Source organism: Chenopodium quinoa, unplaced genomic scaffold (assembly GCF_001683475.1).
Source record: "Chenopodium quinoa cultivar QQ74 unplaced genomic scaffold, ASM168347v1, whole genome shotgun sequence".
In the NCBI taxonomy this organism is placed as follows: Eukaryota; Viridiplantae; Streptophyta; class Magnoliopsida; order Caryophyllales; family Amaranthaceae; genus Chenopodium; species Chenopodium quinoa.
The window spans coordinates 4,858,834-4,886,028 of NW_018744626.1; the positions used below are offsets into that span (position 1 = coordinate 4,858,834).

At 35.4% G+C, this 27,195-nt stretch overlaps 4 protein-coding genes and 1 pseudogene across 5 annotated transcripts; 3 read left to right on the plus strand and 2 right to left on the minus strand.

Annotated features, from left to right (window-relative positions):
- The first annotated feature begins 409 nt into the window (after nucleotides 1–409).
- LOC110700633 (two-component response regulator-like APRR1) lies at nucleotides 410–8,065 on the plus strand. Its single transcript, XM_021878196.1, has 6 exons — nucleotides 410–999; nucleotides 3,114–3,275; nucleotides 3,361–3,494; nucleotides 3,726–3,893; nucleotides 5,895–5,979; nucleotides 6,392–8,065. Exons 1-6 carry the CDS (start codon nucleotides 852–854, stop codon nucleotides 7,348–7,350), a joined length of 1,656 nt encoding a protein of 551 aa, XP_021733888.1. The 5' UTR covers nucleotides 410–851; the 3' UTR covers nucleotides 7,351–8,065.
- A 608-nt stretch (nucleotides 8,066–8,673) lies between these two features.
- On the minus strand, nucleotides 8,674–12,228 carry LOC110700634 (vesicle transport v-SNARE 13-like). Its single transcript, XM_021878197.1, has 6 exons — nucleotides 12,013–12,228; nucleotides 11,735–11,881; nucleotides 9,983–10,041; nucleotides 9,690–9,875; nucleotides 9,282–9,452; nucleotides 8,674–9,130 (listed from the first exon to the last, which is right to left on the minus strand). The coding sequence occupies exons 2-6, from the start codon at nucleotides 11,826–11,828 to the stop codon at nucleotides 8,978–8,980; spliced, it is 663 nt and encodes a 220-aa protein (XP_021733889.1). The 5' UTR covers nucleotides 11,829–11,881; nucleotides 12,013–12,228; the 3' UTR covers nucleotides 8,674–8,977.
- Nucleotides 12,229–14,686: 2,458 nt separating this feature from the next.
- On the plus strand, nucleotides 14,687–16,744 carry LOC110700635 (pentatricopeptide repeat-containing protein At5g61370, mitochondrial-like). Its single transcript, XM_021878198.1, has one exon. The coding sequence runs from the start codon at nucleotides 15,105–15,107 to the stop codon at nucleotides 16,575–16,577; it is 1,473 nt and encodes a 490-aa protein (XP_021733890.1). The 5' UTR covers nucleotides 14,687–15,104; the 3' UTR covers nucleotides 16,578–16,744.
- A 467-nt stretch (nucleotides 16,745–17,211) lies between these two features.
- On the plus strand, nucleotides 17,212–18,735 carry LOC110700748 (annotated as a pseudogene).
- Nucleotides 18,736–18,886: 151 nt separating this feature from the next.
- On the minus strand, nucleotides 18,887–25,805 carry LOC110700636 (leucine-rich repeat extensin-like protein 3). 2 transcript variants are annotated; one of them, XM_021878200.1, is made up of 7 exons: nucleotides 25,638–25,805; nucleotides 25,400–25,477; nucleotides 23,198–23,236; nucleotides 22,573–23,115; nucleotides 22,310–22,402; nucleotides 19,325–19,504; nucleotides 18,887–19,208 (listed from the first exon to the last, which is right to left on the minus strand). In XM_021878200.1, the coding sequence occupies exons 1-7, from the start codon at nucleotides 25,728–25,730 to the stop codon at nucleotides 19,083–19,085; spliced, it is 1,152 nt and encodes a 383-aa protein (XP_021733892.1). In that variant the 5' UTR covers nucleotides 25,731–25,805; the 3' UTR covers nucleotides 18,887–19,082. The 2 variants fall into 2 exon arrangements, with proteins under 2 accessions (XP_021733892.1, XP_021733891.1); XM_021878199.1 differs by having other exon boundaries at nucleotides 22,573–23,121; nucleotides 25,638–25,804.
- Nucleotides 25,806–27,195: the final 1,390 nt, after the last annotated feature.

A 27,195-nucleotide genomic window follows, 5' to 3' on the forward strand; every position in this document is an offset into this window, starting at 1 on the left:
TATTAATCATAGCTCGTTTATGTTTATTAAATACCTGGATCAATGGGACACCGTTGTATTGCAATTAGGGTGTTCATTTAACTCGATCATAGTCCAAAAACACGAGAACTGAATAAAATGAATTTAAACATCATCTTGAGCTCAACTAATAGTGAAAAAAAATTTCCCAAAAAAAAAAGGAAAAATTTTACCTCCGTTTTATATTAATTATAATAATCTGATAAAAATATAAGTTAAATTAATAAATTATCTATTAGTTGCAAATAATAGGAGACGGAATTAATCCTAACAAAGTGATTGTCAAGTTGTCGTAATATAATTGGACGCCAATAGACAATTTATTTATTTTTGACAGGAGCATACTCTATTTGAACTTGATAATTGGAGAAGAAAGAGAAAATAAAAGCGAAAAAAGAAAAATTGTTTGGTCGGGGAAAAGGGCCCCACAACCTACTAACATACGCCGTGTAGGTCCCACTATCTCTCAATCTAACCGTCCATTCTCCATCAAAACTCAATCTCAGCCGTCCAATTTTGTTGGTTCTCAAATATCATGATTGATATTTATTTACCCTCTTCTTTCTCTCTCTCCTGAAAAAAACTCTGGAGAATTAGGTGATGATGAAAATGGCGTCTTCAATTAAAATCTTCACTGTTCCACTTTCTCTCTCCTCTGCTTTTAGCAATTCTGCTGCTCTAATGGAACTTCTATAGTTATGAATTAATTTCTTATTAGTTCTCAAAATTAATTGAAATTTTCTTCCATTTTATGGCGAAAATCATGAGATAACAAAATTAGGGATTTTTTTTTTTTTTCGATTTTTGATTTTAGGGTTTTATTTTTGGGGAAAATGGAGATTGATGAAGTTGGGCATAGTAACGTGAAGAATACTACTGATCAGTTTATTGATCGAAGCAAAGTTAGGATTTTGTTGTGTGATAATGATTCGAAAAGCTCTCAAGAGGTTTTCTCTCTCCTTTGCAAGTGTTCTTATCAGGGTAATTTTATTTAATTTCATGTTTTCAGTGTTGTTTAAATCTTTTAATTGCTCTTTTTATTTAATTAATTGTACTTTTATTTTGGAAATATCTGTTAGATATTTATGTTGGATATTTTTCTATGATATTTTTAGTACTTTAAGATTGTCTAATTTACATAGGAAAATGATAAACCTGTTAGGGCCATGTATAAGGAGAAGGAGCTAAAAAAGGAAATATTATGGATAGATTAACATTAATCATACTAATTTACGCGTCATTTTGTCATGAATTTTCAACTTGGACTGTATATATCATTACCCATTTACATATAGTCCTGTACTGTTCTAGTTGTAGAAATAGTTCTTATATTGTTCCGACCCCTCATAATTAAGGATTAGCAATGATTTCGATTTCTATGAAATCCTGTAGTAAACTATAATTGTATGATTGTACCTTTGAGATCTTTTTGAAGTAATTGTATGATTGTACGGAGTAAAATTTTTTACGGACATCTTAAAATAGTATATGTAACTATAATTTCTGGACGGATGTAGTACTTTTTACAGAAATTAGAGTACTGACATGAAAAAGGACATGTTAATGTTTGGTTAGGCAAAAAATGCTGTTGTGGGATTAGGTGTACTTTAAACTGATATTGTAATGATAGAGTGTTGAGAAGTCATGCTGAATTATGGAAATTCGAGTTTGTGGAGTAATGTAAAGGTGATAAATGATGATAGGAAGGGTACTTCTATGATTGAAGGGTTGCAATAAGGTTTTAGGTTTTCCATTTAGTTAGTGGTTTTTGCGGATTTGAATTTTAAATATTGAAAGATGCCCGATGGATCAGAGATATGCTGAATGTTGGAAAACCGAGCTTGTGGAGTAATTTTAAGGTTATCAATTATGTGGTTAGATGAGACTGAATTTGGTGATAGGAGGGTACTTCATATGATTGAGGGGTTGCAAAGGTGGTTATTGGTTCTAAGTTTCCCATTTAGTTTGTGGTTTGTGCGGATTTGAGTTTTTTCTATTGAAAGATGCTCAATGAATTGAAGATAGTTAAGGCTGTCAAGCTTCTCCTAAATCATGGTACTAAAAGAGTGTTCATACTTCATAGTTGGTTTAGCTACATGTTTGTTTTTTTGGAAAGCTATATCATCTCACTCCTTGGGCTACTTAATGTTTGCACCTGACATGACCAAAAATTTCAATATTTACGGTGAGATATAAAGAAAGTTTATGCTGGGACTATCGGATAACTTGGTTCTTGTAATACCAAAATAAATTACTGACGAGTGACTAAGGTGAGTGATGGTGTTTTTTTTTTTTTTTTTTTTTTTTTTGTCATACCTTGTATGTAACTCACTAAATTCAGGGGAGGTTCAGTTTTGCACTGTAATTATCTGTTTCTCCTCTGTAAGCGGTTTGCATATGATGTATTGTTTTTGGAATACTTGTCATGTTTTTAGTTGATTTTTAATGTTATGAACAGTCAACCAGCTTTGGTCCTTCATGGACCTGCCATTGACTTGTGACTAATTTGACAAATTATGGAGGTGATATTTTTAGTAAAACGTCGTGTTCTAACTGTCTCTCACTCTCTCTTATTGCCATCTCCCATCCATCTAGCTTCCAAGCCACCTTTTCTACATCCAATTCCTAAACCCATTCCTTTGGACTATCCCTTAACGTGAGGTCTAAGTAAGTAAAGGGTAGATTAAGGATGATGCAGCTTGCAATCAAAGAAAGCTTATTCATAATATTTGGATGGTCATTAATACCGGTAATACTAGACTAAGACTTAAGAGTCCTATCAACAAATGTGGATTGCCTTTGTATTTGCTGACATGTCAAGTATCATCTGACGGAATTTGATAACTTGTTAAGCTACATGCCAATTCGGTATATTTATCTCTTTGTTTTACTTTTAATTAATTATTGTGAGGTAATGGTCTTGCATTTTTGCACTTTTTCCTTTTAATTTGTGTGGCTTCCATTCTTTAATGGAAGTAATTGTGTAGATGTGGCCCATGTGGGGAGGCCTAGTTTTCTTGTTTGCATATATTTAACGATCTTCTGTCTTTTCACCAATGAATTTACTTGTTTCTATGCGTGTTTGTATGCTACAGTGACATCAGTCAAGTCTGCTAGGCAGGTTGTTGATGCGCTTAATGCAGAGAGTTCTGACATTGATATTATACTTTCTGAGGTTGATCTTCCTACAAAAAAGGGGTTCAAGCTGTTAAAGTACATAATGCGGGACAAACAGTTGCAACGAATACCTGTGATTAGTATGTTTGCCGCTATTTCCATTTTTTTTGTTTGTAACTTAATTATAAATTTGTTATTTATTTTTATACTTCATCTTTTTGTTAGTGATGTCAACACAAGACGAAGTTACTCTTGTTGTGCAGTGCTTGAGGCTGGGAGCAGCAGACTTCCTTGTGAAGCCATTACGGACGAATGAGCTGTTAAACTTGTGGACTCACATGTGGAGGAGGCGACGAATGGTAAGTGTTAGTGATTTTGTGATTGTTAGTGATTTACATGCCAAATTGCTTGTAAGTGATTTTGTGTGATCCTATGTAGTTACACCCTATAAATATATTTGAGATGAAATAATTGTTCTTTGCTTGTGAAATTTAGAAACCTCAGTCTGCTCATGCTTCATTTTCCAACCGAGGAATATTTTTTATCATTAAGAGACATCTAATTATTTGGGCTCCTTACTATATTGACAGCTTGGCCTTGCGGAGAAGAATATCGTGAGTTATGACCTCGAAATAGCTGCGTCAGATCCCAGTGATGCTAATACTAACAGCACAACACTGTTCTCCGATGACACAGATGATAAGTCCCGGAGAAGTGTTAATCCAGAAATGAGCATTGCAATACAACAGGAGGAGGAGGTCAGTGTTTAGGCAGGCATAACATTTCACCTGAGATTTTTATTTGTGTTAAGAGGATTTTTACATGTACTCCTCTGCTTTTGTCCTTGATCAGGGCAAGCCATTTTTATCAGTTTGAGCTTTTCTTTATTTGTGCTTTGTTTTTGTTTAAATAATCCTATTAATTCTCAGTGCCTATTGAATATTTTCTTGCATGAAGTGTGAATTCCTAGAATACAATAAAAACTAGTTCTAACTAGTGATTGAGAAGCCTGGGAAGTCTCATTGGATAAATTTGTTTGGCATGTCCAACAATGTCAACTGTCAATAACAAATTATAATGTTGTATATGCAAGAAACACAAATGCGCACTGCAAGCTACTATTTGCAGCCTTTTAGTTTGTTTTTGTTTGGAGGATGGGAAGGATTATTGGGAACAACTGATTTTTTGGCCTCTATCTTGCTATTATGAAATGATTGTTGTGCTACCTTTCTGTAATGCATTAGATATTGGTTCTTTTGCGTGGTACAAATTTATTCTGTCCCCTCTCCTGACAAAATGAAAAAAAAAACCATGCTTGAAATTGCAAATACTAGTTTAACAAACTATTTACGGAGTACCAAGCTACATCCTTTAGTGATTTTATGTACAAAAATTTATGTTGTTTTATTATAACACTGGATTAGAAGGAGAGACCGAGAGGGGAGAATATGTACTGGGCATGAGACCTTGTGTGTGTAAATTTGAAGGGGTTTGGTTTTTGGGGTTTGTGACTTAAATATGGTCTTTGGCACATAGTGACTGAAACAAGTTATGAACTTTAGTGGAATAAATCGGATATTTACCTTGGTTAATGACAAAGGTGGATGGTCACAATCCTGGATTTTACACTTTAGATGAGAATCTTGTAAAATGATGAAACTGACTGTTTATGGGTTCTTGATTGTTTATACGAAATATATTAATAATTTCTGATCAAAATAAAAATTCTGATCTAAGTGTTTGTGTAAGAGGGCTCTTCAATTTTCAAGTGAGTTTTTATTTGTAATTTCTTGTATAAGCACAAATGTTACTGCCTAATCTAACTCTTTAATTTTGTCAATTCATCTTGCCAAGTGTAAACACTTAATTCTTTCGGTGTTTTACATGTTCGAGGGTAGAGAGGATGGAAGCAGTCTATGTTTGCATTGTGACATGACTCAATTTTTGTTTTATATTTTATTTTACTCTGAGAATGGTGTGAATTAAATGTATCCTCTTTAAATGAGAGAAAAACATTTTGGCATCAGGCTTGTGGGGTTATGTTATGGATATTTAGGAATGACATAATATTTATATGCTGTGAGTTGAAGTATTCTTGGCTTTGGTCTTGTGGCTTTTCTAGTTTTTATGAAATGAATTTTATGTAATGTTGTTCATAAGTGACAAACTGTTCTTATGACTTGCATGGAGGACAAATTGTCCTCTCTGTGATTATTAAAAAATTTTCTATTTATGAATTTGTTTATTTTGCATAAATCTCTCTATTTCTCTCTCTCTCTCTCTCTGGGGGATTAAACTCCCTCCATTTTATTATGTTTAACTCACATGAAGTACTAATTCTCCTCTTTGTAATTATGCTTTGTCTATTTCATAATGTTTGACTCACTTATAGTAGACTCTTAGCTCCTAGAAAACTTGGAAATAGTAAGTGGGTTAAGTTAAAGTGTTAATAGCAAGAGAGTTGGAGTAACAAGGAGGGTTAATGTAAAAAAAAAAGTTGGTAACAGTAGGAGATAGTGAAGTGAGTGGAAATGTGTATATATTGTGGGGTAAAAGGGGGGGGGGGGGGGGAGTAAAAGTGAGATGAACTTTCTAAAACACAGCAAAACAGAATGTGAGTTGAACATTATGTAACGAAGGGTGTTAGGGAGTATGATATGCTTTTAATTTACCCTTGAAGCTCACATCTTGCCTCACTTCTTCCTTCTCCAGTTTACTGCTCCTGTTTTCCTCATTTTTTTTCCCTCCTGTTTATGCAGTGTAACAAAGTCACTTCTGATGCTGTGCCTGCAAATATATTTGACTGTCGATCTGCTATACCAGCTCCAAGTGAGCGCCGGAGAGGCAAGCTGCTTTGCATTTATATTTCTTTCTTTCTTTCTTATGGTTATTCATGAGCTTTGTTTCCACTCTGGTTTTAGTTTAAATGTGCTGCTATTCTAAGTCTTGTAATTACTGACATTGAAATATGACTCCAGAACATATATAGAATCCCATGTGACTCAATTAAAACTTACTTCGTAGGTTTTTGTTTTTTTTTCCCTTTCAGTGAACAATGCTGTAGTTTCTGAATTACAGATATGCTGTTGGTCGTTCAAGTGAGTGTTGTTTAATATAAAGGGGTTGAGAATTCAAAAACTAAATCAGATTTGTTACAGATGTACAATTTTTTGTTTTTTTTTTTTTGGTCAAGTGTGCAAGTCTTTTTTGTCATTTGTCTGTGGTGATCATCTTGAGAATCTTTATGTTTGGTCAGGTTTTGTGCCATTTTCCAAAAAGAGTGAGCCATTTTTGAGAAAGAGTGACCTTTTTCCTAAGAAGAGTGAGCTGAAGATCGGTGAATGTTCTGCATTCTTCACTTACGTCAAATCTGGCGCAGTTGAGAGCAATTGTCGAACAATTGTTGATGTTGAAGCTAATGCTGCTCAAACTTCCAGACCAGATGATAAAACAGATACTTGGAATGGGCATGTAATCAATGGCAGTATGAGATGTGAAAATGTTGACGTGTGGGAAAATAACTCACATGGAGAAGACTTCCCCAGCAGTACTAGTGTACCTGATTCCACTTCCATGGAAAGGTCGTGCACCCCTCCTGTGACTATGGAATTAATGCGAAATAAATCTAATGATGAAGGCTTGTCCGAGGTGCACATGCAGCCGAAAAATGGGATGCAGTTTGATACCTCAACTTTGGCAGCACATACTGCTTATCCTTACTTCATGCCCGGAGTCATGAACCAGTTTATGATGCCATCATCAGCACATACACAACAGAAGGATCTTCAAAATCATGGGCAATCAACTATGATGCCTCATTATAACCACCTTTCACATTGTCCATCGCATGTAGCTGGGATGACACCATTTTCTTATTACCCAATGAGTGTATGCTTGCCACAGGGTCAGTCACCTGCTAACCACCAAGTGACATCATTTGGTAATTTACCTTCTAGTGAAACAAAATTAAGCAAAGTTGACAGGAGAGAGGCAGCTCTGATCAAATTTAGGCAGAAAAGGAAGGAGCGGTGTTTTGATAAAAAAATAAGGTATGTGAATCGCAAAAAGCTTGCTGAGAGAAGGCCACGTGTACGTGGGCAGTTCGTGAGGAAGGTGAATGGCGTGACTGTAGATCTTAATGGAGATCCATCTCCTGACCTTTATGAGGAGGATGAAGAGGATCCTAATTCATCTCCAGAAGATGACACTTCTTGACTACATATTTGAGGAAAACCATTTTTCTGATGGATCACTGCTGTTGCCGCCATAATTGTTTTTTTCCAAATCTGTCTGAGCTCCATTTTTCATGTCCTTAACGAAAAAAATATGGCATGGATTTGATATTGCTCTCTAGAGCTTGCAGGCCTGTACCTTCGACTTTGTAAGCATCTCTGTTGTGGGGTGATTTATGCAATCATGGGAAATTTTCATCTCCAACATCTGCTGTCCCATGAAGCTCCTTTTAGAGGGAGCTGCCTGAAGCTTTCATCTGGATGTGGGTGGTTCACAAGGCATTTATATGGATCATCTTTATCCTTCATTCCGCAAGTGCTGCCGCGTGAAGTTGGGAATCCAACTTTATTGGTTAAATGAAGGGTTTTTCTTTATTTATTTTTCCTTCATGTTTTACCCATTATTGTAAAGAGGCGCATAGTGATCAGATGTATCTATAGAAAAGCTGAAGAATTTAACTTCATTCTTATCATGTCATAATTGTTGTGAAACCTGTTAATTTCAGTCTATGTTTATACTTAAATCAGGTGGTGCCTTCTTGATGTGCATCTTACTTGTGCAGGGCGTGGCCTGCCAGAGAACTTGGAGATCTGCTTGACTCAATTTAGTTGGTTTGTAATTGCACCTCAACCGCATTTGTATATCCTTTTTCTCTTTTCAGGCTAGTTGAAATGCACAGCGTTATCTACTATCTTTAGTTAACCATCTTGGTTTGATGAGTATGAGTTCAGTACATCTTTAAGGTCTCGAAACAGGACCTGTGGGAAAAGGTCTCGAAATAGGACCTGTGGAAGTTATCCTCTATACTTGATAAGCTTGCCTTTGGGCAAATTCTTACCCTCGCTTAGCACAACATATATAGTCTATGTTCGATAAAGGATTGTTTGTTTGATTTGTTTTGTTTTTGTTTTCGTTTTTCATTTTGACAGGAAAATTATTCTCGGTTAAAATAGTAGTCTATGTTAATTTAAGCATTCCGTAATTAATAGATATTAACTGAATTTTTTTTTATTAGCTCCCTTTCTTTAATGAGTTATACATGAGAAAGAAATAAGATTAACACGTTCATTTAGGCTATCCTGGTATTATTTCTTAAAGTTGTTAGCAGAACCATATTAGCTCAAATAAGATTAACACATATCTTTGTAATTTTTCACATGTTCTCCGCCCATATCATTTTTAAGCAGCATGTTAATTTCAGTTGACACAGGAAGTATATATTCATCTTTGGATTTCTGCGTAGTCTAATGACTTCAACCTTGAGGCAATTAACCAAATTAGTATGTTTAGGAAAATAAATTACAGTAAAACAAAGTAGAAGTACTTGAAGTATTTGTGAACTCCAAAACAAAAATTTCAAGTGCAAACCTTTACACAATAGCTGATGATTGACAAAGATGGGACTTAAGGGCAAACATTGACACACCAGGCTATATTAAACTTGGCCAAAAGAATGTGAAGTGGCATAACATAATATGAATCGACGAACAAAGAAACTTAGCAACAGCAAAACGATACAATGATTAATCACACTGAAGATCATGGACATCAGACTGCCAACAAGGCGAGTTGCCAAAAACTATATATCTTTGAAGACATAGTTGACAAACTAATGGATCAACTTGAAGTAGATGATCAACACAACCACAAGGACCAGTACTGCGATGATAGTACCAATAATCCATTTGTTCCGGTTCATTCTCCTTGACATTGCAGTCAGAATTTTCTTGCTTCTGCCAACATTCTCGTCAACGCCATGAAGCTGGGTACAATAATTAGCAGAAAATTTGATTAGCAAACAGGCTTGACAAAAACCTCAAAATGAATGCAAAACCTGAAGATTAACTTCAATGTTTAGGGGTTTCCAAGGAAATAAAAAAGATACATGTCACTGAAAAGGAAGCACTGCTTACTGTATTATGAGCATGCAAAAGTGACTGGCGTTGTGAATGCAAATCTTCAAGTATAGAAACCCCAATAGCTTCAGTTTCCTGCATGGTCATTCTGCTCTGCCTGACTCTATCAGTGGACTGATTCAATCTCTCTGTTGAAATCAATAGCCGCCCTCTTTGATCAGCAGAAGCCTGTACCGCGTATAAACAAACACAAAAAGGTTAAATGGTCAGCAAGATTCAGGTTTGACAAACAATTTACAAACAAAAAGGTTAAATATCTGTTGAAAGCAATCACGTTTAATAATATATATACATTATAATTTACAAACAATTCACAAGTTTCTCTTAAATTTTTGAATGAAAAAACATATAATAAGTCAAGTAATTGATTAGAGTTGTTTGCCATACAAATTATACAACACTAACCATCAGCGCATCAGCCATGCCAGATTCCAGTAACGCATCTCGGGCAGCTTGACTGTCTGTAGAAGAGAGTCTTTTGATCTCAGATTTCAGGTTGCTTAGGTCATTTTTATACTCTCTAAGCTTGGTTAGTACCATAGCTTTCACATTCGGCTGCAATGCTCTTGCCTCCAGGTCCATTTTCCGGATCTGAATACGTTAAGAACAAACACATTTGTAACCACAACTTGCAAAGATATGACCTAAGATTAATGTTGATCAAGAAAAATTGCAACAGAAAAGATCTTATACAATACCAGTGCTTCTGCTTCCTCCAACCCACTTTTAATTTCAGAGACTTTCTGTTTCTTCTGTTCTGCAAAGCAGCACTGGATAAATTAGAAAACAAAAAAAAAAAAAGAAAATAGCCACACCAACGAATTATGATTCAATTAAAAAAATATGATTAGCAAAGAGAAGTGTCATACAACATCTTGAGGAATGTAAAAGTTTGTTTTAATTAATGTAAAGCAGTAGATAATTCTGTCTAAGTATGCAGACTAGCAGAGGTTTTCAGGTTGCGAAACTCCAGCCTCCAACTACACTCACTAGTCAAAGTGAAATCAAAATTTGTCTAGTAGAGACTGCTATCAAGTTGCCAGATGAGGAAAACAGTTTGCAGAAAAACAATGGATATATCTCTAAAAAAAAGATTAAATTCCGTCCTCGGATCATTGGATCAAAAATGTCAAAATAATGCATCTTAATAAACTATACTTTATGTCCCATGAAAAAAAGTTGACCAATAACCTTCCAATCATCCAACTACTCCAACAGAAACAAAATCTTGATATTTGTTGTCGCTGGGGTAAGCTTGCGGATGGGCTTCCCCAGCTTGACTGACCCACACCCCTGTGACACTGAGGAATACGTATCCCCTAAAATTGTATTTTACATCATTATTAACTCCAAGCCCTCTATATTAGAACTAAAAAGTGCTCCCATCACTCAGTACTTTCCATCAAGCAATATACATCAAGGATCAAATTGATTGTAACACAGAAAACATAGTCCTTTTCTCAAATAACACCATAAATACCCCCTTACTTTGGTATGTAGAACCAATGAAACTTGTTTCTTCAAATGTTTATGCCACCAGATAAACAGGTGGGTCAAGTCTTGATCAAAACAGACCAAATAAAAATTAGATCCCTAGATGCAAGTTTGGAGGATTTTGAAGCGCACAAGCACCAAGAAAAAGGGTTTATTATTCGCTCTTGAAACCTTAAAAAATAAGCATTAAGACTCACACGATAATAAATACAATTACCCTTAAATTGGCAAGCTCAATAGTAACCTGTAGAATTTATCTCTAAAACAATTGAAATATTAGAACTCCTAAGGAAATACTTACCATACTACTAATACCATTTCTCAAAACCCAAAAACAACTTGAAATCACTAAGTATACCCATCACAGCTTTGATATACAAGATGATTAAAATCTCATTAAGATATGTAATTTTGAGTAGACCCTTTGCTCCTACAGTCCTGCATCACACCTATAGGGAAGTCCTACCAACATCACCTCCTATTCTCCCGAAGCTAAAGGGGTCAATATGCCCACTTTCCCCAGCCCCAGTCCAACTACAATAAGCAAGCAAAGCTAGCAAAACAACTCCAACCTAGAAAATGGCCATGCTAAGAATGATGATAGATTCAATAATTAGGAGTATTGTCTTCCACACTCGAGTATTCGATGTTCCTCAACTTATGAGTCCTTTCTGAAAAAGGGAGGGTATACAATGCTGCCATGATCAATTCCTATTCTAACGATTTCGACCCAACTCCCCTCCAAATCATCTGAGTTCAATCAACCTCTAGGAATTAACCCAAGACGATTATTCCAAATTATGAAATCACAAACCATTTAATCATTCAAACTATTTCTTTTCACCCACTTAATTATAACTGAAACCCTCATTCTACATAAACAAAGAATTTGCCGCCATTATAATACAAATTGATTCAGCAAAACAATAAAGAAATTCAGAAAAATTAGGAATCACCTCCATTGAGAGCAGCAGCAGCAGAACATTTCCGAGTCAAATTCGCTGAAGTTTCACAATATTGACGCTCGTACCCTTCAAAAACCTGACTCATTTTTCCGAATTTCTTCTTTGATGACTAATTCTGGAATTCGTTCGCTCTGTAACCTAATTCCAACAAAATAAAGGGAAATTCGATGAACATCAAATTCAATTCGTAATCAAAACCCTAGATTAATCAATTGAGTTCGATTAAAGAAAAAATTAACTAAACAATTAGGGGGAAAGAAGACGGTTACCGGAAAATTGATCGGAAATTGATGCCGGTGATCGAAGGTTGTAATTTGATTTTTCGAAAAGGAGAGATCCGGGAATTTGCAACAATTATTTAGTATTGGGGATGATCTTGGCAATGGCAAAAATGTAACTTTTTCAACACTGTTTTATACAAAGGAACTTTCTTTATCTTGTTTTATGATCGACAGCTATTTTGTTTTAGAGTATTTGTATGATTTTTGCGGTCTTAACTCTTAAGGGTTAACTACTAAGTATCGTTGTTTTGTTTTCTTTGGGTGTGCACGGTGTAGTGAGTATTGTGCACATGTAGATGTGTTCATACCCTCCTCGGCCTCCAGTTTCGGCTGTGATCCGAATATTGAACTAGATGATATGAATAAAAAGGGTGGTTTAAGTGCGTTTAGGTTAAGAAATTCGCATTTTAGAAGTGAAATATGCTTGACTATTTATAAATTTTCAAGTTGGTGCTACATGTCGGTCTACGTAGGTATCTTGTCAAGTGGGTGGTAAGTGTCCACATGGCTGGAAGTAGGTCTTCACGTGGCTGGAGAAATAGGCTGATATGGGTATAAGCCTGTATTGGAAATAACCTAGATGTTAAGGCTCGACTAACTTACCTGATCCATATCGATGCTGGTATCATTCCGCACACCTCCACGTTTCACAAACATAGAGACATTCCTTTGAACTATCCGCATTTTGGTTAAGAAGACATGAATCAACGTTATTTATAATGGTTACTGACACCGTGTCAAACATTTTAGTTAACACCTACTTATATTAACACATATATCCCAATTACTCTAAGGTGCACAAGTCTAATCACACACAACCCAATTAAAAAAAGCCCTAAAACTAAAAAACACGAAAACTGCAATACACCCACCCACACCCAATAAACCCACCCACACCTAATAAATGTAACGTCATTTCCAAACTCAAAAATCTTCTTCTTCTATATGATTTTCTCTCTCCTCTTTTTCACTTTCTCTCTCCTCTATTTCATTCTTTCACTAAAAAACTGCAAAAACTTCAATGGACATTAGGAAAGAGATGCAAAATCAAAAGGATCCTCCCCAAAAAGGCAATTTTATGTAAATTTCACTTAATTTTGTTTGAATTTATATGATTATCACTTAATTTTGTTTGAATATTGTTCGAAATTTATTACTGGAATTGGCAAAAAAATTAGTGAAATCAAACGGATATTTTATGTTCACATTTCGAAATGCATATGTTTATATTTTGAATTCTTATGTTCATATTTTGAATCCGCTTGTAAACTTTCTGAAATGCTTATATTCATATGTTCATATTTTTTTATGTATATGTTCACCTTCTGAAATGCTTAATTATGTTCATACGCATTCAAAATGAACTAATGCATATGTTCCTATTTTGAATTCATATGTTCATATTTTTAATACTTATGAATTATGATGCATATGTTTCATAATCATATTATTTTTATTTCTTCAATTTTTTATGTTCATAATAAAATGCCTTATATTCATAATAATATTTTATATGTTCATAATATAAATATTCATAGAAAATATTTGTTGTTCTCATTAAGTCTGTTTATGCATATCTTCTCTCTCTTAAATGCATATGGTCATATTTTTTTACACATATGTTCACCTTTTAAATGGTTATATTCACTTTAAGGAAATCAATGCTTACGTTCATATTTTGAATTGTTATGTTTACTTTCTTAAATGCATATGTTCATATGTTTTATGCTTATGTTCACTTTCTGAAAAGCTGATGTTCACATTTAAGGGAACCTATGCATATGTTCATATTTTGCATGATTATGTTCATTGATAAAAAAAAATGCAGAAAATCAAATGAAATTCATACACAAATGAAATTGATCGAAGCTAAAAAAAAAACAATATATGAATTCAAAAAATCAAATAAACAACCAATTCCATATTGTAAGTAACATATTCAATCGTTAAATCGAAAAAACGAGAAAAATAGAAAAAACAAAAAAAAGAGGAAAAAGGAATTAAAGAAGGAAGGAGAAAAAATAGAGTATGATTTGTAAATTCAAAGATTCATATATACCTTAATCAATCGAAATCAAGGCACAAAATCAAAATTCACACTTAATAACTACTTTCATGTTGTAAGAAACAAATTCAATAAAAAAAGTGTAAAAAAGGGGGAAAATTAAAAAAAAAAACAGAGGAGAGAGAAAATAAAAAAATGAAGGAGAAAAATAAAGGGAAGAAACCTAATGTTCACTTTCTGAAAATCTAATGTTCATATTGTGTTGTTGTTACACCTATTTCTAGGTGCATGAGTGTGCACCTAAGAATATGTGCATATATCCTTCTATAAAATCTCTAATTATTGGTCAAATAGCCCAACAATATATCTAAGTTATATTTACACCATGCTCTCAAGTGTAGGATTTGATTTTTATTGGATACGAGTCATATGACTAACGAGTACGAGTATATACTAGAGGTGAAAAAAAATCGGGTTGTGCTAGGCCTCAGCATCATATCTCATACCCAAACCCGCAAAAAGTAACGGGCTTGTCGGGCCAAAATAGACTTTTAGTCTTTTTTAAGCCGGGTTCGGATTTTAATTAAAAATGCGTTTTTAGATTTGTCCAAACCCGCCCAATTTTTAGTCAGATTTGGCCATGCCCATGTTGATCAACTCTAACACACATGCTCATTTTATCAGAGTATAACCAACCCAGTTTGCTCTTCTTACAAATTACAATCTTCCAGAAGTCCAATTCTTCATAACTTGAAATGGTCACCATCCATCTCTAACATAAATACGAAGTACATAATTAGAGATTTAGAGCTATCTCGTATATCATCAAATTCTTAATTGCAAAGTTCCTGCTCTTCTCAAATTCGACCCATCAAACCTCAGATAATCACGTTATTTTCATTTCAGCTCCAAATTCAATCTCGTATAATTGTAAAAACATGCGATTTTTATTGTAATTTATGCCAACCAATCTTCAGCAATAATTTGGAATTTGAGGTCTTTTTACTCTAATGCCTGAATTTGCGTATATTTCTGTTGCTCACCAAGTGTTCGATGAATTGCGTAAGAGAACGTTATGCTAAATAGAATATATACCCACAAGCTGAAAGGCTTTTGTTTTCCTCTGTATACCACATTGGTAACACCTCCCCCTACTACTGCTCTACAAAAGCTTCCTGGGTTTCAACAGCTATGCAGCCTTGTTTCGACTCCAATCGGTGGCCTAAATGAATTGGAATTGAGTCTTGAGAAATGTGAAGTAAACATAACCCCTTCAATTGTAGTGGAAGTGGTGAATCATTGTAAAGAGGAAGCATCCACGAGGCGGTTGCTTCGTTTCTTCACATGGTCATGCAAGAGTTTGGGTTCGGCTTTGGGGGATAAGGACTATAACCATGCCATTCGGGTTTTTGCTGAGAAGAAGGATCATAGGGCAGTTGATATTTTGCTGGCAGATCTTCGTAAGGATCAGAGGGTTTTGGAAGCTCAGACTTTCGGAACTGTGGCTGAAATATTTGTTAAGATGGGGAGAGAAGATGATGCATTGGGCATCTTTAAAAATCTGGACCTGTTCAAGTGTCCACAGGACAGAATCACTGTCACTGCTATTGTAAACGCGCTTTGTGCAAAAGGGCATGCAAGAAGGGCAGAAGGGGTTGTGTATCATCACAAGGATAAGATATCTGGTGCAGAGTCTTGTGTTTATAGGAGTATATTATATGGTTGGTCTGTGCAGGGGAATGTGAAGGAGACTCGCAGACTTCTCCAGGAGATGAAGTCGAAGAAAATTACTCTGGATCTTTATTGCTTCAACACGTACCTAAGGTGCCTTTGTGAGCATAAGCTTAAGAAAAACCCGTCTGGGCTAGTGCCAGAAGCTCTTAACGTGTTCATGGAAATGAAAACATACAAGATCGTTCCAAATTCAATAAGTTACAATGTGTTGCTTTCTTGTTTGGGTAGAACAAGAAGAGTAAAGGAGTCTCTCAGAATCTTTGATTTGATGAGGAAATCAGGCTGTGCTCCTGATTGGGCGACCTATTATCTTATAATTCGGGTGTTATACTTGACAGGAAGGTTTGGAAAAGGTAATCAGATACTGGAATTGATGGAAGAAGATGGGCTCGAGCCACCAGCAAAGTTTTATCATGACCTAGTTGGTGTTCTTTGTGGGGTTGAGAGAGTAAACTATGCATTGGAGCTGTTTGGTCGCATGAAGAAAAGCTCAGCTAGTGATTATGGTCCGGTGTATGATGTTTTGATTCCAAAATTTTGTAAGTGTGGTGAATTTGAGAAGGGCAAAGAGCTTTGGGATGAGGCAGAGAGAATGGGTATTGCTCTACAATGCTCAAGAGATGTGTTGGATCCTTCAATAACCGAGGTTTTTCCGCCCAAGAAGGAGCACTCTCTGAAAGTCAAGGATACATCAATACTAAATACTAGAATTACCAAGGGCAAACGTCCTTTACAGATCACAAAGAAGCCAAAATTTCATAACAAGAGAAGGCAGAAAAAGAAAAAGCCTAAGAAGAAAGCAGCATCAACTTGATTTGGTTCATAAGATAAACTTCATTTGTTTTCTGTTTCTTCCAGTACCTGATCTAGTACAATATTTATCTGACAGAAAATTAGCCTTCTTAAGCTGTATGTTTCATTTTGATTCAAAATTAGAAATAATGCTCATTGCAAAACCCAGAAGGGTTTACTATGGATTGAGATATTAATAAATTGTACATTAAGACAAATTTAACAAAATTCCACGTGACTATGTTATCTTTTGAAGATTAAAGAGAACTTACGGCCAAAATTTTCATAGTTTAAACTAAATATTAGCAACAAGGCAACAACGTCAGGTAGAATATAACTCCGTATATTACAACGTGCATACAAGCAATTGTGGCATTGTTCAAAACTTCAAATAAGTATTTAATCTTACCCCCATATATATTATATTACTCGCCCCAAAATTAAACTATTTATATGGACATGATCACTCCTTATAATAATGTTTTATCTATTTTAAACTAATTGTCATGTATATTAAATAGAATACGGTGATAGTAACATCAGTCGTTGACCTCCAAAAATGAATGATAAGCTAATGATTACTTGCATTGTATTTATATATTTGAGGTAAAGACTAAAAAACAATACAGAAATCTGAAATCGCTCTTACAAAAATCATGGAAGACAATAAGCTCAACATAGTTATGTTCCCATGGCTAGCATTTGGTCACATGCTACCTTTCCTAGAGCTCTCCAAACGCTTAGCTACAAAGGGACACCATATTTTCTTTGTTTCAACCCCTCGAAACCTCGAACGCCTTCCAAACATCCCTAAAAACATAGCCCCTTTGATCACTCTAGTCCCTCTTCCCTTGCCTCGAGTTGAAAACTTACCACCAAATGCTGAAGCCACAACTGACGTAGGCTTTAGTACGGGGTTCGATCTTCTAAAGAAGACCTATGACGGTTTACAAGAACCTATGAAGCATTTTCTAGAAAATTCTGTTACTACTTAATTCATTAGACTGGATCATCTATGATTTCAGTTGTTACTGGCTACCTCCTATTGCGGAAAAACTCGGAATTCGAAAAGCCTTCTTCTCCATATTAGGTCTAAGAATGCTTACAATCTTAGGTCCATAAAGTCAGGATAATGGTCCTGCTGCTGATTCACTTACCAATGCTGAGTTTCCACCATGGATCCCTTTTCCGAAAAGCACCGTCTACTTTCTACCTAATGAAGCAAGGATATTTCTCAAGAACTTAACAGCAAAGACTTCTTCAGGTGTTTCTGATTTATTCCGTTTTAAGACTGTCTGTAACAGCAGTGATTTGGTCGTTGTACGCGGTTGCTTGGAGCTCGAAGCTAAATACCTTCAACTTGTAGATGAACTTATTGCTGAGAAACCAGTGCTTCCTGTGGGGCTGCTACCACCCTCTATGGAGGAAAGCAGCGAAAATGAGGATGCACAGAACTCAATCTTCGGTTGGCTTGAGAAACAAAGAAGTGGTTCAGTGGTGTATGTAGCTCTAGGGAGTGAGGTTGAAGTAAGTCAAGAACAGCTCACCGAGTTGGCACTTGGTTTGGAGCTATCTAAGTTGCCTTTCTTATGGGCACTTCGGAGATCAGTTGGTTCTTCTGTGGAATTGCCTGATGGGTTTGTGGAGCGTACTCGAGATCGTGGGTTGGTTTGGACGAGCTGGGCACCTCAGCTCAAAATACTGCAACATGATTCAGTGGGAGGGTTCTTGACACATGCTGGGTTTAGCTCTACCATCGAGACACTTATGTTCGGAAAGCCATCAATAATGCTTCCATTGATGCTGGATCAAGGGATAAATGCAAGATTTTTGGAGGAGAAAAGAGTTGGAATAGAAATACCAAGGAATAAAGAAGATGGGTCATTTACTAGAAACTCAGTGGCTCAGTCACTTGCATTGGTGCTCCAGGATGAAGCTGGTAAGATGTACAGAAATGAAGCTAAGAAATATAGTCCAATTATTGCTAATGAAAGCTTGCACGACAAATATATAGATGAACTTATTGATCATCTTTATGACTACAAATCTGAAACATAACGATTAGCGATCAATTAATTCGCTCGCAGATCTATGTTAAGGTCAAATGTAGTCTTTTATTTCTTCAATTTACTAATTTTATTTGATGTATTTGCTTATTTATCTTTGTTAAGGTCATACTTTTCAATAAAACAATAAAATACACTCTTTCCTTTGTTTATTTTTAGTTAAAACGTTTCGCCCCTGCAGTATGTTAGAGCTTAAAACTTGAGTGAGGTTATCAAGAGTCTTGAAAGCTAGAGCTTAATCTTGAGCTAAACTGGTAGCCAAGAGTTCAAAATTGAAGCAAACTTTAGGCTTCATTTTAAATTGGAAAAAGGTCAATAGAAAGTCCTATAGCTAAGCAAAACTAGTAAAACAATCTTCATCAAAGACTAACATGGATTACATAAGTTACATTAGCCATATATTTTACCATTACTTGTATAATTGGGCAAAACCTGAAAACCCACATGTAGATTAGTCCAAGTCATTGCCGAAGCATCTGCTGCAACTGAAGGACTTGATGCCTTTGCTCTGGAGGCAAAAGATTAATCTGCTCTGGCGTGAGACTCATAACTTGCTGAAGCAATTGCTGCTCTACCTCAGGGGTTAACTGCAAAACCAAACATGATTTACTAGGTGCAAGCTTCAAGAATTTACAGGTTAATGCTAAAATCAACAACTTTGGTAGCTGTAAAATGCATAGGTTGCAACTTGCAAATGACTTACTGGAGGTGGACGAGGAGGCTGATTGCCAACAGGCTGTGGTCCTGGACCCAAAGATGGTGCAGGAAGCTGTGCCCCAGACGTGTTTTCACGAGAAACAGGTGGCCAAGACGATGGCCTTTCCATCTGCATTTTGTTAGCGCTCTGGTGATTAAAGTCAATGTTCATATGTGAGCCTCCTGACTGGGGAAAAAAAAAAAACAAATAAAGAGGTTTAATAATACAGAGCCACTTTGACCTAAACTCAGTACAGAATTTTTTACTACTTTAAAAGGTTATCTAGGGAAAAGTGAAAGCTGCTCATCAAGGCAAATCAGTCAAGCAGCTGACAATGTAAATCGAACGTCTAAATATTTTCTACACAAATTGACAAACAGGCAAGTTTTACAATTTTAGAAAGATTAAGCTCAGACGGGTTGCATGATTGTGTCAGATGCTCAGATTAGAATGTTCTCAGGCAACAACATATTCGAATTTATTTTTTTTTAAAAAAAAAAAATCTAAACCTAAGTTGGCAAAAAAAAAAAAAAAAAAAAAAAAAAAAAAAAAAAAAAAGTCTATATAAAGGGCAAAACAGTATATTGGATTGATGTTCTTCATTAACCCAAGAAGAAAAGATAATTATAAAGAAAGCTTGAAAGGAAATATAAAATATCAGCAGAAGGAATGCATCACTTATTATACATATATCTCTTTGCTTACTATTTATTCTTTCAACATCAAATCAGTCCAAAAAAAAATTAGACTAGATCCCACATGATTATATCAAACCCGGGGTTTCTATTCTTTATTTACTGTTAGGATGATGGTTCACATAAGTAGATACTCCTACAACTGTCCCCTCAGCCCCAAAATATATCTTCAAACAATCTATCTCTGCTTTCATCTATAACCGCAGCCTTTAATCGTGTCACCACCCTCGCTGTAGCCGTCTTTGTTGCATTTACTGCAACTTCTAAGTGAATTCCAATTCCACGCCTTCTCTCAACAAATGGCAAGTGTATCACTTACTGAAAAGTATTCGCTCTCAAGTTCCAAATATTGAATATCAAAGGGCCTAGGCCTTAACATTGATGTTCAGATTAGACCACTGAGGAATGATATGACCATCAAACAGAAATATTTCATTTACCAGCAAGAGAGAAAAAGGCATGCACACTTGGCCTCATTTTCACAGGTCTACTTATTTGGCCTTAAGAGGTGGTGTTGGGAGTTAAATAGGCAGACTAAAAGAGGTGGAGTTGGGCAGGGTGTGTGGCTGTAGTCTAAAGTGGTAAACTTGGGTGACGAGATCACTGAATTGACAGGGTCTTGTCTCGAGGAAACAAATGTGGGTTGTAAGCAGTCTTTAAAGGAGGTGATTGCTCTGGATAAGGGATAACAAAGACGAACCTTGGCAAATTTGGCCGCCTGGTGGAGGTATTGGGAAAATAATTGGGGATGGCAAGGTGGGATCTGGATTTGCATATGGCCAAGGAGAATCCATACAGTACCCCTCCCCCTTTTGGTAAGGGATAAGACATAAGGGGTAAAGGTAATTCTACTAGGAGGCATTTGGTTCACAAGGTGGCATGGGTTTGGAATCAGAAATGAAATTGGGGTGGCAAGGGTTTGAAAACTTGATTTTTCAAACAATGTGTTTAGTTTTGTACAGGAGCCACACCCACCTATCCTCTCAGGTTTCTAAAACCCTATACCTTGTGGATTTGAGGTATGGGTTTACAAATTAAAAAATTTCTAAACCAAACACTTGGCCTAGGTTTTAGCCATTCCAAAACGATAAATTATACCCCTTTCAACCCATAATATAGCACCTTTTTTTAAAAAAATCCTTTTAGTCAAACTTTAAAACTTCGGATAAAAAATTCTCATTAACAACATACAAAAAAACATAATCATGTGAGATGTCCTATTCGTCTCAATGTGTAGTGTTATAATACTTGCTCCGTTTTTTAATTATTGCACCACTTGCCTTTTAGGGAAGTTTCACAAATATTGCACCATATCTATTTTTGGAAACAAAAATATCTTTATTGACACTACAAATACCCAATATACCTTTACTTTTAAACTTGAATCTTAAGTTTATGTTTACATCACATGGATAATTTTGTATTTTTAACCCTTTCTGTCTTCCTTCTTCCCAATACCAAAAAAAGTGTGCCTAACCTCTATTGTACAATAAGAAAAGAACAGAGGAAGTATAATTTTTGTGATTGCACAATTAAAGATATTAAAGGTTAAAGGTACTTCTTGAAGACCACGTAAAATAAATGAAATGGGCACTATATTATGGGATGAGGGATTACCTTATTTGTGTGAACCCAAAAACCCTTAAGGTTGCTGGGAAATTGAAGAAATACAGCAACAGGTTTCATAATTCCCTTTCCAATTACTTGAAACCAAACAAACCCTAAACTTGGTTCTAAAGCTTCTACTACTATAAAGTTTTAAATTAGTAATGAAAAACACTTGGACACCAAACCACTCTTTATAACACCATCCAAATTATGCTTCTCTACACAATACACACACAAACACACACACACACACACACACACACACACACACACACACACACACACACACACACACACACACAAAAAAAAAAAAAAAAAAAAAAGCACTCCACTCTACACACCCAAGTTCAGTACCTTACATGTCAATATACATGCCACCCAGCAACTCCTCAGTGCACCAACATCACTTCCTGACCCCAAAAAAGCAGAGAGGGAAAAGGGACACATTGCTAGACAATAGAGCTTAAAAAGGCCACAGGTGTAGTTGATAATATAACTTAAGACCAAAAGGATTGAATTGTAATTTTATGGGCTCAATCAAGGTTGTTGTAGAAAACTTATATCCAAATACAAGTAGAAGCCAAGAACAAGATAAACACGATTATTTGCAACATGACAATCACTTGCTTAGTAGCAAGGTTCCCCATTGCAATATTGAATATTATTGAATTTTGAGCAATACAAATACCTGATAGAGTGACTGATGAGGTGGCTGATGAGGGAGAGGAGGCGGTTGCCCTTGAGTAAATGGTCCAGTTCCAGCAGGAGGCCTGCTACTTGTCTAGATATGTCAACAGAAAGCGATTAAAATGAAGTAGAATCATAACAGCATTGACAAATGCTAGAAATTAATAAAGGCCAGCCCAAGCCATCCCCACCCCTCCACCAAGAAAACAAAAAATTAGAACACAAAATGAAGACATAGTAACCAAAAGTTAAATTACAGCTTACATGATACATAGGCTGAGAATGGTGCATTTGAGGGATGCCAGCATTCTGAAAGTTGACATTTGTTCCAATTGGTGGTTGATACTGCATCTGTATTGGAGGCCTAGGCTGTGGAGGTAATGGAGGTTGAAGCTGATGATGGGAAACACCAGTTGTTTGCATTGGTTGCTGTACATGGCCAGGAACAGGTGGCATGGGGGGTTGATGAACAGGAGGAGGCTGTGATCCAGAATGCATTGGTAATGGGGGCATATTAGGAACTTGAGAAGACTGCGGATGTGGCATTTGGCTTGCCTGGGTATTCAAGGGACCCCTAAGCTGCTCAACTGCTTGTGGTGGTATGGACTGAGAATGCATACCCTGCACAGGAGTTGACGTGATTGGCAATGAAGGCTGATTATGTTGTTGCTTTCTCACAGGAACATGAGCCTGGGATATATTTGCTTGGTCAGCCAAACTAACTTGCTTAGGTGCCGAGTGAGCTGCATGGATATTTGTTTGCTGAACAGGAGGCGATGGTTGCGGTGCTGCCTGAGGCTGATTGCTCTGAACCTGGGTCATAGTCTATTAGCTATGCTAAACTTAGTTGCTAAAGGTGGAAGAAAATATACACAGAAAAAAGTGTTACCGATTGTGGCGCCTGCACCATACCAAGCATGATTTGTGCCTGTGGGGCATGCAATGGAAATTTAGAATCAATAAGCAAACAAAGGTAGCAAATAAAGACTACTTCAAGTAAAAAGCTATTCCAAGACATAAGATCAGTGTGCGTGATTCCACTTATATGAAATTCTTAAGATAGCAAACATGATACCTTTAGAAACTAAACCCTGTCACTCAAATTCTTAAATACAATAAAAGCAAGACTCTCCAACACAGAAAGAAATGACAGTATCAATATAGAAGACAATTACAATGCATGAAAATGCAGAATCGTTTGGAGTTTCTACCTACACTGAAATTAACTCAATTAGCAGCCACAAAATCTAATGGTCATACATCATCAAATCATCACATACCAAACAACTAAAGTTTCATAGCAAGTATATCAAAGAGTGAAATAATGTAGAGGTTACACAGTCAAATACCATTTCATAACTTATAAAGAAAGAAAATAAATTTACAATCTTAGTGTGGAATTAGAGAGTTAACTGTAAGAGTATTATAGATCAAGAAACTTTCAAACCAGCATATCAGCAGAAACTCAGAAAGTATTGGTGCCAGATTAAAATTCCTGCAGCACTTGCTTGGCATTGTAAACTTCCTTAACTTACAGCTTCCCACTAAATAAATACCTCCTCTGTTCTTTATTAGTTGACACATTTTTTTTTGGCACACAAATAAAGAAGTGGGAAAGAAAGGCTAAAGACAAAAATCCCTTATATAACCCCACCAACACTCCAACCTTTGGATTAAAAGTACGCAACCATGATACCTCACTCAGTACATTTGGTGCTCAAAAAAAGATTCAATATCAGTTGATTATTACAGGGATTAGGGAAGTGTATGTATATGTAAATGTTTAAAACAAAGAAGATAAAAAGGAGCAGAAAAGAATGTAGTTCAGCTAGCTAAAGAAAAGCCATTATTCAAGAACAGGTTAGAGAATATGATAGACAACAATTGTAAAAGCTTCCGCTCTCATTCCACCTCATCGAATCACCTTCTCCAATCAAATCACTTACCCAATCCTCTTTCCAATGACCAAAAGCCTTAAACTGTTGTCAATTCCTATGTATCAATTAACGCTTTCAATTCATTCAACTGGATTCCCTGCTGCCAGTTGCATCTTTTCTCCCCTTGATCTGTCTCCTCACATTTTCAAAGGATTGCTGGTGAAGACTTCTTAGAGTTTGACCACCCCCCACCCCCTCAGGTAATAAAAAGAAAAAAAGGTCACTTAGTGAACCCCAAAAAGGGAGCAATATTGATATTTTTTGGGCTCTTCATATTTGATTCTCCACAGAAATGTACCTAAGTTTTTTTGTTCCTTGGAGATACAGTGAATCAGAAAGGATATAACATAGATTAAAGTGTAATTTCAAAAGGGATGGAGGCATTTAATTACATGCTTAAGATTACATGATCCCATCATCTACAAATGACATTTGCCAATAGCAATGCACTGTGAAAGATCTGTACCATTTCGATAATTTTCACAAGTCAAGGCCTCCATATAAATGTGGAAGTTGTTTCCTCTCATGACAAAGGAAAGTTTAGTAAGATTATACGGAGTACAATAAAGTGTTGTATTTCTTACTTCCTTAAATCCTTGGGCACTTCAACATGTGACATAAACATCGAATATAATCCTAATATCCCAAGGTAACACGTTTAAGATAGAAAAAGCTATCTCTACCGTTAAGTACCACATTCCTTGCTATTTAAACATCTCAAAGAAGTAATACCAAATACAATTAGAGATGGGCTAATAAGAAAGAGTAATTCCTTAATGGAGAGAGGCGCGTTGATGATGTACGAGTAAAAGTACACTAATTTACCCAATTGCATAGTAATATGTCCCCAAAACAATCAAACCTTGCCGGACAATTCAGATACTCCAATAATCAAATTCAAAAAATATAAATTCACCAACATTGCAATGAAACGTCTCGTAGCGACGGACAAAATCTTCCCAGGCAATTCAAATAATCGCGTATTTCAACTTCAAATTTCAGTTCACCCTAAATTGAACATTAATACTTCTACCCTCATAACCAGATAAAATCAGTATTTTATGCAATGATAACAAGCTCATAAATTGGTGACAAACAACATAAAATTTTATAAAATCCCAAAAAAGAAAAACTAATAAAAACCTAATTTAAACCTGAAATAGGGCTCTTGTTAAAAGAGGGTTTTGAATCAAAATCTTTCGCGCTTGATGCTGATTTTGCTCAATTAGCGACTGTAAAATAACAAAATTTCCACAATCATCAACAAATTTCGCAAAAAATTCACTGATAAAAAGTGTTAATTGATTAGTTTAGTATTAATCTAGCAATGAAAATAAAGAAAAATAGTTGGAAAAATTGAAAAGAAATAGAGAAGAAGAGAGAGAAAATTGCCTTCATTTGACACATGATGTCGTAAAGTTGGTTCTTTGACATTCCGGCGAGGTTTGACGCTAGACCGTCGCCGGAAATTTGATTTCCCGCCATTGCGTTTCCGATGAGAGAGAAAGTTGATGCTGTTGAGCCCAGTTCTGTAATTGTGTTTTTCTTTACGAACAGCTCTGTAATTATATGGCAGTGAAATGGGGAAGTATTTTACTAGGGTATCCTACCCGCGTGAAAGAGATAGTTTTTGCATAGAAGTTGTATTAGCGCGTAGTTACACCTTTGGTTTGGGTGGTAAATCTAGTAGTTTTAATATATATTGTTTGTTTTATGTGCCTATATAGTGGTTTGTAGAAATATAAAAAAAAAAAAACCACCAAAATTTTTAATGAATTATATTTTAAAACCAAGTTTGACAGTGTTATTTCAAAATAATTATTAAATAATATTTAATTGATTTGCATCCCTAATTATTAAATAATATTTAATTGATTTGCATCCCTTCATATCTTAAGCTAGTTTAGAACTCTTAATTGATTTGCATGATTCAATAATACTTAACTTATTTTTTATTCAAACGAATTTTTTGTGAGGTTGGTCATACGGAGTAATAATATTTGAAATGTTCGTTGTAGCTAAAAACTTAATAATGTAAGTTCAATGTTCTACGACCATTTAATATCTATATCTATTACTAAAGCAATAACCGCTTAGTTATATTTTTCCTCTTAAATTCTCTCCATATTTTATACATTTTTTTTTTCTATCATCACTATTCTTAAGAGTTATTTTCTACTTTTTATAAGGTAGGGGAAAAAAAAAACAAGTACAACAACCATTTATATTCAATCGGGTTACTCGATCAAAATTACAGGTACATTTTTACAGTGATTACTCAATCTATGTAATATGATTACTTTGTTTTTTTTTCAAACGGTCACATAATGTGGCCAACCGCACATAAAACGTATTATTTATTTTTTAATTATCTTATACAGGCACTCAATTTCTACTAAATACGGTTCATTCTTGGAGGGGATTTCCTTATTTATTCCCTCCCCTACATTTCTAAGAGCTTGGATATGGGCTGGCTAATTATTTGTGAAAAAATATGGTATATTAAAAGAGGTTCATGCTTCTTAAGAAAATATGTACAGAGTGTGTAGTATAGAACATTAAGCCGCATGGATGTATAATAACATAGCCAAAAGGTGAAACATCATTGATCATGCAACTACATCAGACACTACTTGGTTTAGGACATTATTTTCCCTAACAAATTTAATGTATTCACAGCTAAAGTAACTAAGTAAGTAATCAACATTAATTTTGTCTTCAAATCAATCCCTTTTTTATAACTTTGCTACTATCTTCACTTTGCTAAGTGTTACTCAGTTTCTATAGCTAGTAAAATGAGAATTGTAAAGATGAGAGAGATTGAGAGTAAGAGATTTATTAAATGAAATTAGGTTTCACAAAATGGGGTATAAATAAAAAGTTATCATAAAAGGAATAAAGTAAAAGTGAATAGAACTTAGAAAATAAAAAGTGAGTAAGACTTGAAAAA

What these genes read in the sequence shown, in the direction of transcription:
- LOC110700633 (XM_021878196.1), top strand. Translation starts at nt 852, where the DNA reads ATGGAGATTGATGAAGTTGGGCATAGTAACGTGAAGAATACTACTGAT. An exon ending in GCAACGAATACCTGTGATTA is followed by an intron (nt 3,276 to 3,360) that starts GTATGTTTGCCG and finishes TCTTTTTGTTAG; the next exon opens with TGATGTCAACACAAGACGAA. An exon ending in TCCAAGTGAGCGCCGGAGAG is followed by an intron (nt 5,980 to 6,391) that starts GCAAGCTGCTTT and finishes ATGTTTGGTCAG; the next exon opens with GTTTTGTGCCATTTTCCAAA.
- LOC110700634 (XM_021878197.1), bottom strand. Translation starts at nt 11,828, where the DNA reads ATGAGTCAGGTTTTTGAAGGGTACGAGCGTCAATATTGTGAAACTTCA. An exon ending in GCATGGCTGATGCGCTGATG is followed by an intron (nt 9,453 to 9,689) that starts GTTAGTGTTGTA and finishes TACGCGGTACAG; the next exon opens with GCTTCTGCTGATCAAAGAGG. An exon ending in TTTTGCATGCTCATAATACA is followed by an intron (nt 9,131 to 9,281) that starts GTAAGCAGTGCT and finishes TATTGTACCCAG; the next exon opens with CTTCATGGCGTTGACGAGAA.
- LOC110700635 (XM_021878198.1), top strand. Translation starts at nt 15,105, where the DNA reads ATGCTAAATAGAATATATACCCACAAGCTGAAAGGCTTTTGTTTTCCT.
- LOC110700636 (XM_021878199.1), bottom strand. Translation starts at nt 25,730, where the DNA reads ATGGCGGGAAATCAAATTTCCGGCGACGGTCTAGCGTCAAACCTCGCC. An exon ending in TAACAAGAGCCCTATTTCAG is followed by an intron (nt 23,237 to 25,399) that starts GTTTAAATTAGG and finishes CATGCCCCACAG; the next exon opens with GCACAAATCATGCTTGGTAT. An exon ending in CTCATCAGTCACTCTATCAG is followed by an intron (nt 19,505 to 22,309) that starts GTATTTGTATTG and finishes TTTTTTCCCCAG; the next exon opens with TCAGGAGGCTCACATATGAA.